The 13122-nt window shown below is 41.4% G+C and overlaps 1 protein-coding gene, 1 long non-coding RNA gene and 1 pseudogene across 8 annotated transcripts in view; 1 reads left to right on the forward strand and 2 right to left on the reverse strand.

Moving 5' to 3' along the window:
* LOC309622902 overlaps positions 1-13122 on the reverse strand; it is a 480082-nt gene that overhangs the window by 393610 nt on the left and 73350 nt on the right. The gene's annotated exons all lie outside the window — the stretch shown is intronic.
* LOC309622864 (N6-Methyl-AMP deaminase pseudogene) overlaps positions 1-13122 on the forward strand; it is a 472574-nt pseudogene that overhangs the window by 334429 nt on the left and 125023 nt on the right. The gene's annotated exons all lie outside the window — the stretch shown is intronic.
* Positions 8980-13122, reverse strand: part of FAM114A2 (family with sequence similarity 114 member A2) — a 37567-nt gene continuing 33424 nt past the window's right edge. For all 6 annotated transcript variants that reach the window (XM_082379102.1, XM_082379103.1, XM_082379106.1 and 3 more), the window contains exons 13-14: positions 12582-12635; positions 8980-10312 (exon numbers count right to left, since the gene is read on the reverse strand). In XM_082379102.1, the coding sequence (XP_082235228.1) occupies positions 10211-10312; positions 12582-12635 (156 nt within the window). In that variant the 3' untranslated portion in view covers positions 8980-10210. The remainder of the gene's footprint in view (positions 10313-12581; positions 12636-13122) is intronic.

Raw genomic sequence — 13122 nt, forward strand, 5'->3', positions numbered from 1 at the left:
CCTGTTTAGAACTTGTACATCCCCTCAGTAATTGAAAAATAATTTGAAACAATCTGAGTGTCTAACAATAGGGGATTTGTCAAATAAATTATGGAGTTTCCCTAAAATAGAATGTTATGAAGCTATTATAAATAAGGTTAAAATATTTAATAAGCCACAAATATGCTCATGTTTGGTAATATAAAAAGCACAGGAAATAAAACTACATATAACTGAATTTGGGGTGAATGTGCATAGGAAAAAAAAAAAACATACCATGGTTAGGTCCTTGGCAGGGAAGTCTTTCTGGAGTGGGCTGGCATTGAGCTAGGGTTTGTTTGGAAAGCTAGCAGGGGCTGGGATAGGGGTTGTGCTCCTGATGGAAGCTGCATGAGCTGTTGCCACTCACAATCCCAGGTAACGAGGCCAGAGGGGGAGCTGAACCTGAGATGCTCAACACTGACTGACAGTTTGGAGATCACCGTTCACTTCTGATTCTGTTACCACCTGCATGGTGAACATGGCCAAGTCCTATCCTTTCTCTGGGCCTCAGTTTCCCCATTTGTACAAAGGTGGTAATAACACCTACCCTGACTCTCCCATGAACCAGGAAATGCAAAGCTCAAGTGAGGGCTTACGTTCAGGGATTCCTAAGGTGAGCTGTGGGCAAAGCTGGGCTCTCTCTCCTGACCACTTACTGAGGCCTTACTAAAGACCAGAGACCAGGCTAAAGCACATACAGGGCCAGCTTCACGGGTGTGTGACCAGTACAGTCACACAAGGCCTACACTCACAAGGGCCTATGTTTGGGGGTTTAATGCTCTGGGGTTACCATCGTGAAATGCTTAATAATTTTATATTTGAATTAGCTCTTGTTAGCAAAGTTAGATAGACAGTGGAACATGTGCTGGGGGCTTGGAGTCTCGGCCGACGCATGGCCCAGCTCACTTTGTCTCGGGGTCCTGTGAGGGTCTGTGCTAGCCCGCCAAGTATCCTTGTGCCTGAGAGAGCTCAACATTCAATAGCAAATAAAAAACTCCATAGCAGGCCGACAGAGGAACCACGGAAGAAGGTAAAAAGCTCTATTCTTGCTTTTTGAACAAGGAACCCTGCATTTTCATTTTGCACTGGAGTCCACAAATTAAGTTACCCTGGGCAAATCTAAACATAAGGAATGTGCTCATTTTATTTCATTTCACAGGCAAGGAAGTTGTGGTTAGTTTATGATGCCTAAGGAAACATAGCTGGAAGTAGCTTAGACAGAATTTGAACCCAGGTCAATTTGAGCCCAGAGCCTGTGGTCTAACCACTGCGCTGCAGGCAGTCAGGGGACTGCACTGGTGGGGAGCCCCTCCAGAGCAGTAGCCCCTGATGCCCTCCAACCACAATCAAGACCATCACGATTCACACCAGGGGCAGCGTCTTCACCTGGACGGAGAAGGCAGAGCCCACCTGGGGGCTGTGAGAGGATTAGGAAAGTCTTCACACCTCAAAATAACCTTCATCAGCTGAGATAGTCTGGCCTGATCTCATCTGGCTGTATGAGATTCTTCTCTCTCCTGGGGAAGCTGAGTGCGCCCCAGAAAAAAACCCCAGGGAGCACATTTTCTGGCTGTCTGGTTCCAGAGCTCACCCTTGCTCTTAAACATCTTGCTGTTCTGCCTCCGCAGGGGAAGTGAGCAGGGTAAGGATTGCAAGCCGAAGTGGATTTTAAATGGCCGCTGACAGCTGATGGGTCCGCCCACTCTAGGTAGCAGTGTTCTCTCACCCCAGTTCCATTTGAGTGGCCCCCTTTTTAAGCCATGCCAACCCTGAAAATATAGGAGAACCAAAAACCACCCAAAGGTGGTCTCCTTAAGCCCCAAGGAACTTCAAGATGCAGAAGAAAACCCCTCAGCTTGTTTGCGCTATTGTGTATTGTCTCTCCTCTCCCATTGGATCTTGGTATCTCTCTTTCACCTTGGCCAACAGGCATCCTGTCCTGATTCCCTTCCTACAGTGTATTAACAGCGGCAGTTGCTTTTCTGGGAGGGCGTAATGTGAACTTGAATGAGCCAGCACACAGATACTTTATCTTCCCATTGCCTGTCTTTTAGGTAATCAAAGGAGACAGGCTATAATATGCATTCAACCATCAGGACTCTTTAGAGACCCTAAGTCTATTGGAGAGAAAGGGCTTATTTTTCACATTCAATTGGGATATAACAGGAAGTCCTGAGAAGTCTCATCCCTTTGAAGGGTGAAAAATCCTTCTGTTATCCTCTCTGTCCCTCAACGTGCCCAGGCTTATCTTCTTCCCTGTAGGGCAAGATTGGCACTTCTTAAGTTATGTCTTTACTGCCCCCTGATAAGTTCAGGTCAGAATTAGCTAATTGGCTCAGCATCCACTGGAGCCATGGAGAATCCAGACCCAATGGTCCAATCCCCTCTTTCCACAGCTGAGAACCAAGCAGCAGTGAGTGCAGTGGCTACGAAGGCAGGCAGAGGGTGGTGGTGAGTCTGCTCTCCCACCACACACCGTGTGACCTCAGGCTAATGTCTTAACCTCTGCAGGCCATCGGAACAGTTCCAGCTTCGTTAGGCTGTTGTGAAAATAAAGGGGATTATGTACTTAAAACCTTAGGCACACTGGCCTGGCACATAGTAACCACTCAGTTAACATTAGCTATTATCATTAGCAAGATTAATGCATTGAAAGTGTCTCCGTATAAATCCTGTGAGTTAGAGACTAAGCCAGCGTTAGAACCCAGTTGTCCTGGGTAGGTCCTGTCAAAACCTTTATTTATAAATGGCTTTTGTTTAATTTATAATGCTTCTTTCACCTGTTTGATGCAGAATTCGGCTTTAATGATGCTGGAAACAGAATTCCATAAACATCTTTTCCATTGAATTGGTGGATTTCAGTGAACAACAATGGATTAGAATCACCCAGGAAAATTTCTCAAACCCCTTCCACTTTGGAACCTGCTCCCCAAGTACCTGCTTATGAAGAGGAGCCAGACGGAGCTGCACTTGCCACCATTCCTGCTTCCCAACACCTGTGATAGGGATGGTCACCTGAAAGAGAGGACCCCCTAGGCCTTTGTTAAACCCAGGAAGTGGGCAACATTTCTTGACTCTTTGGCTCCCTTGGCCCAAAGCCCTCCTCCTTCCTTTTTTTTTTTTAATTTAAATAGGTATTGAGATAATTATAGATTCACATACAATTATAAGAAACAGATTCTGTGTTCCCTTTACCCAATTTCCCCCAATGGTAACATCTTACAAAACTAAAATAAAATTTCACAAGGATATTGACATTGATACAATCCACCTGTCATTCAGAGTCCTCAGGTTTCCTTGTACTCATTGTGTGTGTGTGTGTGTGTGTGTGTGTGTGTGTGCGCGCGCATTTAGTTCTATATACTTTATCACATGAGTAGGTCTTTGTGGCCACCAGCACAGCCAAGTTACTCCATCACCACAAGGATGATGTGTTGTTCTTTTAAAACCACACCTACCAGACTTCCCTGGTGGCGCAGTGGTTAAGAATACGCCTGCCAATGCAGGGGACATGGGTTGGATCCCTGTTCCGGGAAGATCCCACATGCCGCGGAGCAACTAAGCCCATGCGCCACAGCTACTGAACCTGTGCCCTAGAGCCCTCGAGCCACAACTGCTGAGCCCACGCACCACAACTACTGAAAGCCCATGCACCCTAGAGCCTGCACGCTGCAACTACTGAGCTCACGTGCCGCAACTACTGAGGCCCATGTGCTCTAGGGCCCACGTGCCACAACTACTGAGTCCGCATGTCACAACTACTGAAGCCCGCACGCCTAGAGTCTGTGCTCCGCAACAAGAGAAGCCACTGCAATGAGAAGCCTGCACACTGCAATGAAGAGTAGCCCCGGCTCGCCACAACTAGAGAAAGCCCGCGTGCAGCAAAGAAGACCCAATGCAGCCAAAAACAATTAAAAAATAATAATAATAAAAGCTTATTTAAAAAAAACCCCACACCTACCTACCTACCTCCTCCCCCATCCCTATTCCTAACCCCTGGCAACTATTCATCTGTTCTCCCTTTCTGTAATTTTGTCATTTCCATGTTATATAAATGGAATTATATACCTTATGCAGTTTTGGGGGATTGGATTTTTTCACTCAGCATAATTCCTTTGAGATTCATCCAAGTTCTTACATGTATCAATAGTTTGTTCCTTTTAACTGCTGAGTAGTAACCCATGGTGTGGATGCATTCACCCAGTGAAGGACATCTGCATAGTTTCCAGTTTTGGGATATTACAAATAAAGCTGCTGTGAACATTCATATATTCCTCTTTCCTCTTTGATCACTAATTGATGCAGATTCACTAAGATCTTTGTTCCTCCTGCTGCAAACATGACTTGTCACCACACTATCCTTTCTATGCCAACTCCTAGTAGCTTTGGATAATCTGCCCAGATGCTCCCCTACAGACACTTATCACTAGACAGGCGCCTTCAAGCCTTTCTCCTAAAAGAAATAAAATAGAACAAACATGAGTTTGGGAGCCAGACAACGTGAGCTCACACTGCAGGGGCTCTCTGCCTTTTACAGTGGTGAAGTCTCATGCGAGTCACTTAACTCTGAATCTGTTTCATAATCATAATAAAGTAGCTGATAGTTAAGGTTTCTTTATCAACAAAATGTGGTGGCAGTGTAATGTAACGGTTAAAAACAGGAAGTCTGGTACCAAGCTGCCTGGGTTTGAATCCTGACTCTACCACTTGTTGGGTATGTGACCTCGGGCAAGTTATTTGTGACCTTCCTGTGCCTCAGTTTTTCCGTCTGTAGATAGGCATACTAATAGTTCCTATCTCATGAGGATTAAATGAATACACACAAAATGTTCAGAACAGCGCCTGGCACATAGTATTTACTAAGCATTAGTTCCCGTTGCTATGTGGCAGGCACTATTCTAAGCACTTTACACAGATTATTTTACTTAATCCTATCAATGACTTTATAATATACGAGTGCTATTATGAGATCAATTTTACAGATTACCAAACTACAATTTAAGGGATTAAGTCACTTGCTAATGATCACAGGTCTGGAAAATGAGGGAAGTGAGATTCAATTTTGAGTCTGTCTTTGCTTCTCACTTCTACACCATCCTGCAGGCCCATGAACTGGGGGTGGCAGTGCCCTGCCTGGCAGAGCAGTTATGAGGATTTACAAAGTTACGTGTCTTCCGTGGTGCCTGGTAGTCAATGGGCTCCACGTGTGTTAGTGTCCTCTTGTAACTATTGATAGCTGATGAACAACAGATCATCCTATAGTTCTATACACAGCAGAAATTGGCCTCTCAAGACACAAAGCACCAGAACAGAAGTAGCAATTTGAGGGTTTTGAGGCTGCATCTGCAAACATTTGCAATATGACCTGCCCAACAATCACAATCAGATTTGGGACGAGTCCATCCAGCTCAGCCACAATCCATTACAAGAGAGCAGCTGCCTCACTTGCTTTCTCGGAGGGCTTTGCAGCTACCATGCAGAGATTGCTCAGACAGTGGCACCCATGTGAGCTCCTACAGGACAGAGGCCACACATTCTGCAGTCTGTTCCCCCAGCCCTTAACCCAGTGTCTGGGATAACCTCTCAGTAAATGTGTGCAGAACCCCAGGGAGGCTCTGGTGCAATGGAGAGACTAGGCCGGGATTCAAAGACCCAGATCCAGGTCTCTGCTGAGCTTGCTATCAGCCATGTGACTTTGGGGGTCACTTTTTCCTATGAGGCCTCAATGTCCCCAGCTGAGAAATGAGGAGTTTTCACCTTACATGCTCGAAATCCCTTCCAGCTCCATATCCTCTACTAGCAGCAAAGCACTAAGTAACCTTTCCTCTTTTACTTTTCTTTCTTTTTCCCTCCCACTCCCCTCCTTTTTCTTCCTTCTTTCTTTCAGTCAGACAACAAATATTTCCTGCCATGTGCCAGACCCAGTGCCAAAAGCTGGGAACTCAATGGTGAGCAAGACAAATACAGAAAAAAGGTACTTAAGTATTTGCTGATTTACCAAATGCACTAAATGCCTAAGAATATTCAATTCTAACTTTGAAACTTTTGCTTCGACATACATGCTAACCATGCAGTTCTCATTACTCTCAATGATATGCCTGGAAGAAGTAAAGCAAGATCAGGTTGTACTAAACACTTAAGAGAAGGCCTTCAGTTCTGACATAAACAGCTACAATTACTATGTAGACAATTCAGGCTTAAACAGGTTTGGCTGAAATTGCCGAGTCAGCGCACCAGTTACCCAACTGAGACTGGCTGGTAGAAACTCTGTGACAAACTACTCCCATTCCAACTTTAAAAACATGTTTTAGGGCTTCCCTGGTGGTGCAGTGGTTGAGAATCTGCCTGCCAACTCAGGGGACACGGGTTCGAGCCCTGGTCTGGGAAGATCCCACATGCTGCGGAGCGACTAGGCCCGTGAGCCACAATTGCTGAGGCTGCGCGTCTGGAGCCTGTGCTCCGGAACAAGAGAGGCCGCGATAGTGAGAGGCCCGCGCGCTGCGATGAAGAGTGGCCCCCACTTGCCGCAACTAGAGAAAGCCCTCTCACAGAAACGAAGACCCAACACAGACATAAATAAATAAATAAATTAATTAATTAATTTAAAAAAAAAACAAAAAACCATGTTTTAAAAAATTAAGCATACTGGTGCATGCACAGTAGTGACGGGGAAAATGACTTCCTCTTTAGAACTAGCTTAAGAGCGTAGCAATGGCCCGTGTGCACAGAAGGAAACAAATGTGGGGCTGACAAGAAGACACAGATGATGATTCAATTCTATTTGTAGTCTCTGTATCTGCCCCTTACAAGAGTAGGCCAGTCAGAAACTTAGATGTCTAGAAAATTCAACATTCATGTGTGAGGGTGAAGTGATCAGTCACTGCAGCCTTCCTTTACCTTTAGCCTAAAGGACATGTTAGTTCAGACAATATTCTGATTTATAAAAAAACTTCCCTGAAGAGTTGATTGGGGAAGTGATAGTTAGACATGAAGGGACTTTAGGATTTGGCCAGATGATGTAATGACAAGAAAGGATGTAATAATAAGGGTCACAAGTAAAACAGGGAGGAACGAGTGACTGGTTGGTGCGTGAGGAACAGCAGGTTGTGGTTGAAAAGTGACACTAATGGGTGAGTTTTCAAAATTCTCCTCATGTATTAGCCAGAGAACTTGATGACACATTAATTAGGAGGTTTGTTATTTTTAGAACTTCCTCATTTCTCAAATGCTTCATTCTAAATCATTTATGAAAATGAGCTTCACATTGTAAAAACATAATAAGCGATTTCAACCTTTGACATTTATGAAGAAATATCATGCTTACTGAGAGCCCACTGTGGGTACAATTTTATTCTGGGTTTTTCCAACCTGAAGAGTATATTCGCCTTTAAATTCAGAAAACATCTAAAAGTATAGAAAAATGTCTATTTCTCAACTGATGACATCAATAGCAACTACTTATAAAACATCTCTCCCTGAAATAGGTCTTTATATAAAAACAAATTCAAAAGAGAGGGTCCTCATTCAAGCAGAGGAACCCACAAAATCTTGTTTCCTGATTGTAGGACTGGAAAATTTACATTTGCACACATCAGCCCTGATTTCAGATTTGTGGTAATGCCACCGATATGAATTACAAATTCACATTTCAGAGACCTGTCAATCTAGGCGTCTATACCTTAAAAAAAAAAAAAGAACCTATCAAAATCAAGTAAGGAAAAAGTAGCTTGTCCTTAACATGTTCCCAAGGTACTGTATAAAGGAAAAAAGAACAAGAATTAGTTCATGGACATTTCTATTTCTTTTAGATCAAATTAATAAAGTCTCTTTAATCACAGCCTTTAAAGATCCCAATAGTAGGAAGAGAAACATTTAATCCAGTAATAACTGAACATTTAACCTATCAAGGTGTTAAGTGAATTGGGAAGGGGAGGTAGCACATACTATGACACAGCAGTAAATCGTAGGTACCACCAAAAGAGTAGGTATCATCAAGAAACTACATCATGTACTCACCCCAAATGGAATAATGAAGCAAGCACCATCCAAAAACCATCACCATAATCCAACAGGTTCCAATGAGTCCCCTGAATCTACCTATTCCACCTATCAATGAACGTTTATGCTCTTATTTCCCTAACTCTACTGAATCAAGGAACTTTCATTCTTTTTCATTATATTCTAGGTGAAAGGTAGGCAACTGTTACTCAGAATTCATTGGTCCTTTCATCATTTCATTGGTGGTCTCCTAAATCCACTAAAACACATGTGGGTGGGTGGGCAAAGCTGATGAGAGGGATGAGAGAGAAAGAAGGGGCAGTGACTCACATTGGCCTTTTGTAAGGTCTAATCTAAAACAGGTGAAACTGAGGGCTGCAATCTGGACAGGCATAAAAAGTCACTGTTCTATCCCCCACATCTATACCCCTCTTCTTAAAAGAAAAACCTTAGATGTGTTTCCAGATCAAAGAGTAAAAACTGCAAACTGCCCTTATATAAGAATCTGAACAGGTAGTAGGTAGTGTGGCCAGTTTCTAAACCTTGCTCAAGAAATACCACCCTCAGGGATCCAGGTTCAGACACAGCAACTGGGCCTGAGGCACAAATTAGGGCTGGGGACACCTGCTTTACTTACCACAACACACTGCTTTTCTGAAATTACAGAATTACTCACTTTGGGAAGGGTTAAATGTTTCTATAAAAAGAAATATTCAAAAACTTTTCTCATCATGTTAGAACAGAATATAAGCAGAGTAACATTTTAGGGATGTTGGTGTATCTTTTTAGTCCAAATCTACTTATTTTCCTCCTTGCTAACAAACTGCCCCCTACCCCAAATAAGGTGATCACATAGAAATAGTCTTGATATCAACCTGTTATAGGTTTGCTTTGCTATTTCTGTGGTCTGAGAAGATATCAGGGCTCACATTTGCAAAAGTAAATAAAAGGATCAACTGACACGATTATTATATTTTATTTAAAGGTTTTAAAAGATAAGGGGCAGAGCTCACAAAAGTTTCCTGAATCATTAAAAACCACAAAGTTGGAGAACTTTTTTTTAAAAGAGTGGATACCAAAATAGCTTTTAGGAAGAAGATAACCTATAAGTCTTTTAAATTGTTGAGGAAAGCAAAAGAAGGCTTAAGATATGAAAGATTAAAGTTATATTTATAAACATGCTAAAGAATACATTAAAAGAAACAAAAAAGAATGAGGAAGAATAAACTGTCTTAATCCTGTTATACATGAACATCGTTTCTATGGGACTCTACAGTCCACTTCAACAATATTCAAACAACAAAATCCTCATCACTGAAAGAGCTTCAACACTCCTTTGGAGTTGGCTATTACAGAATTTATCCTGCATATAGGGTATGCATGAAAAACATCCTGGAGACTCAGAATATCTGCAAACATGAAACTGTTTCTCTAAATTGCACTTGTTGGTCTTGAATCCCATAAAGGGGGGTCAACTACAACTTGAAGCTTGTCATCTTGCGGTGGGAAAGCAATTTGAAGCCAAAGGGAACTTTGCTACAGTTCATTCATGTGGCTCTAAGTATATTCTATAAGCTTCTCCTCAATGCCAAATATCTACTGAGAATTAAAGAGGAGATGAAACTTTCTAACCAATTCCAAGAATTCATGTAATAAAGGGTAATCATTACAGAGTTTATATATACTCAGTTTTCTTAAAGCCATAGATTTTATTATAGAGAGGAGAAAGAAAATGGCATTAATAGATCAAGCACATGAATTCCAGGATACTGAATTCCTTTTCCTCTTGCTTAACAACCAATTACATCCATGGACTGCAAAATTACAGCCATTGCAAAATTTTTAGTGTTTTGCATCTTGTCAAAGAAAGACCAATATTTTTGCCTGAGTGTCCCCTTAACCTTATGAGCTATTATTTTTTAACTTTCTATAAAATTTCTTTTCAAATAATTTATTAATTATAACAACTGGGAAGAGCAGTGTGAGGACCTGAATACTTCAGCCAAGCAGTGAAGGCAACAAACTTCCTTAAACCTGCTCTCCTGCCTGGATTTTTATATACTAAAATAACCTTTCTCCCTCACTTCTCCAGGGGTACCCAGAAGACAGTGGCATTTCTTGGCCATCACAAGTCTCAGGTAGAATCTTCTCTGTTCTTCAGTGTTCTGACAAAGGCCTCTGGGCCTGTAGCTCATGCCTCTGGTAATTCAGTCTTGTTCTCAATAAGAGAGATCTCCAGCACAGGTAAAAGTAGCTGAAAGGCATCCTGAATGTAGGAAGCACTGTTTGATGCCTATAAGGATAAGGATTGAAAAATAAGAAAAAGAAAATATTGCAGTCACTTAAAAGAGAAAATATATTATAAGACAACAAAAAAACAAATTAATTTTTACAATCTAACTGACTCTGTAGCCTGGCAAATAAGAACACAGACTTAACCATTTCACTAAACTTAAAGGGGAAAGAATGATCTAGCTCTTAAAACGATATGACAGCACCAAAAAAGAATGTCACCATTTTTGTCCAACTTGCCCATTAGAATGATAGCCATTCTTTGGCATCTTGCTCAAATTCGGCATTCAAAGCTTATTTATTCCTTGATTGAATGGGTAGATCCTGTCACAGCATTTTAGTCAATTACTCAAAGAGGATTTCAGAAGGCTATGAATCCTACATCAGTAGGATTTCTAGTCCATTGTGATTGTTCTTCTTCCATGGACTCAACATAATCAGTGAACATGCGACAGGTGCTCACAAAGATAAACAAGGAATACTGCTTTTAAAGATGATAAATTACAGATATGTTTCTGTCTACTACAAGAGACATATGAAAAACTTGGAATCATTATGCTCAGAGTTTGCCAGACTTCATTTATATCTGACAAGTTCTGACTTTCCAGAAGAATAAGAGTTCATTACATTAAAATAAAAATATATAATTTCAAGGACAAGAGTGTTTCAAATCTGGAAGCAAGAACAACCAACTCAGAATAGCAAAAGGGTATCCATATCAAGTGAGTTTACCTTTTTTTGATTTATCAATGGCAAGAACCCCTATTTAAACTTCAGTGTGACGTTTGATACCAAATTTTGCAGCCAAAAGAGACCTCACAGCATATCTAGTTAAATCTCTTATTTTGTATATAAAGATAACAAGATTGTCAAGAAGGTAAACACCTGGTCCATGGTCATAGTGCAAATCAGGGGAGGCCTAGGACAGGACTGGGCTCCTGGTTTGCAAACTTCTTTCATCTCTACCACTCTGCCATCTATTAAATCATAAACTTATTTTTTTTAAATTGCTTAAGTGATCAGAATAATTTCCCTGACTATTAACGGAAACTATGCAGTTAAGGAATGAAAGGCATTTCTTCATCGGTAATTTTAAAAGAATCTAAAACTAAAGAAGTAACACTCTAGTGGCAAAAATATTTTTTTCAATTCATATTTAAAACCTAACTGATTATTGAATATATTTTCTCCCCTCAGACTTAGATAAATATGTTTTAAACAAATCATCAAACATCTAAATTTTTGCACAATTAATTTACAAGATAGTTTTTTTTTTTGATCTTTCACTTTTTCTGCCTTCTGTGGTTTTCTCTTTTTTTTAATATAAATTTATTTATTTATTTATTTATTTATTTTTGGCTGCGTTGGGTCTTCATTGCTGTATGCAGGCTTTCTCTAGTTGCGGCGAGCAGGGGCTACTCTTCATTGTGGTGTGCGGGCTTCTCATTGCGGTGGCTTTTCTTGTTGTGGAACATGGGCTCTAGGCATCCAGGTTTCAGTAGTTGTGGCACACAGTCTCAGTAGTTGTGGCTGATGGGCTCTAGAGCACAGCTCAGTAATTGTGGCGCACGGGCTTAGTTGCTCTGCTTCCCGGACCAGGGCTCGAACCCATGTCCCCTGCATTGGACCAGGGCTCAGACCTGTGTCCCCTGCATTGGCAGGTGGATTCGTAACCAATGCGCCACCAAGGAAGTCCCAAGATAGAGTTCTTAAATCATGGAATCCAGAAAGCATCATACATGGCGGCAATATAATCCACCCATGGACTTAAACCACCTACTTTCTTAAATCTAATGAACTGACACGGATTACGTAAACACAGGTGGCTTTTTGACATAATAAAGCAAATTTCTGGGTAAGGAAAATGACAAAATGTTTTGTTTTCTTTTGTTTTGTTTTGTAACTAATCTCCTCTGCATAAACCTTAGTCCTTTAAGGAGCAGTGCTAGCCTATTTGTAATTTTCAGCACATCATGTTTACTAGCTAGTCTCCAGAAGATGTTTCATTAATGAGAATTGTCCATTAATTACAAAGGGGTAGTACTAAGTAATGACAGCCTACCGTTTCTTCCTCTGCACTTTACCTGGCACCTTCATCTTTATGGTTTGTAATTAATGAACAGGAAATATGATAAAATATACACCATTTTGGTCATATCTGCATCAACACAGCTAAACTAGTGAAAAAACCAAAAAATAAAAACTTAAAGAGTTATTAATACATAATGAGCTAGAAGTTAGAGACTTAAAAAACAATTAGTACTACTAACCTCTAGAAATACTGCAGTGATTAATGGATTAAGGACATCTGCCTTTTCCTTGACCTGAAACAAAGGATAATGCGTTAAGTGAGCATAGCACATTAAAAAAACAATAGGTAAAGTATGATGATGGGTTCAAGATGGCGGAGTAGAAGGACATGCTCTCACTCCCCCTTGCGAGAGCACCGGAATCACAACTAACTGCTGAACAATCATCGAAAGGAAGACACTGGAACTCATCAAAACAGATACCCCACATCCAAAGACAAAGGAGAAGCCACAATGAGAGAGTAGGAGGGGCACAATCACAATAAAATCAAATCCCATAACTGCTGGGTGGCTGACTCACAAACCAGAGAACACGTAACCACAGAAGTCAACCCACTGGAGTGAAGGTTCTGAGCCCCACGTCAGGCTTCCCAACCTGGGAGTCCAGCAACGGGAAGAGGAATTCCTAGAGAATCACACTTTGAAGGCTAGCGGGATTTGATTGCAGGACTTCGACAGGACTGGGGGAAACAGAGACTCCACTCTTGAAGGGCAGACACAA

This window comes from Balaenoptera borealis (genome assembly GCF_965194805.1).
Source record: "Balaenoptera borealis genome assembly, chromosome: 2".
Classification (NCBI taxonomy): domain Eukaryota; kingdom Metazoa; phylum Chordata; class Mammalia; order Artiodactyla; family Balaenopteridae; genus Balaenoptera; species Balaenoptera borealis.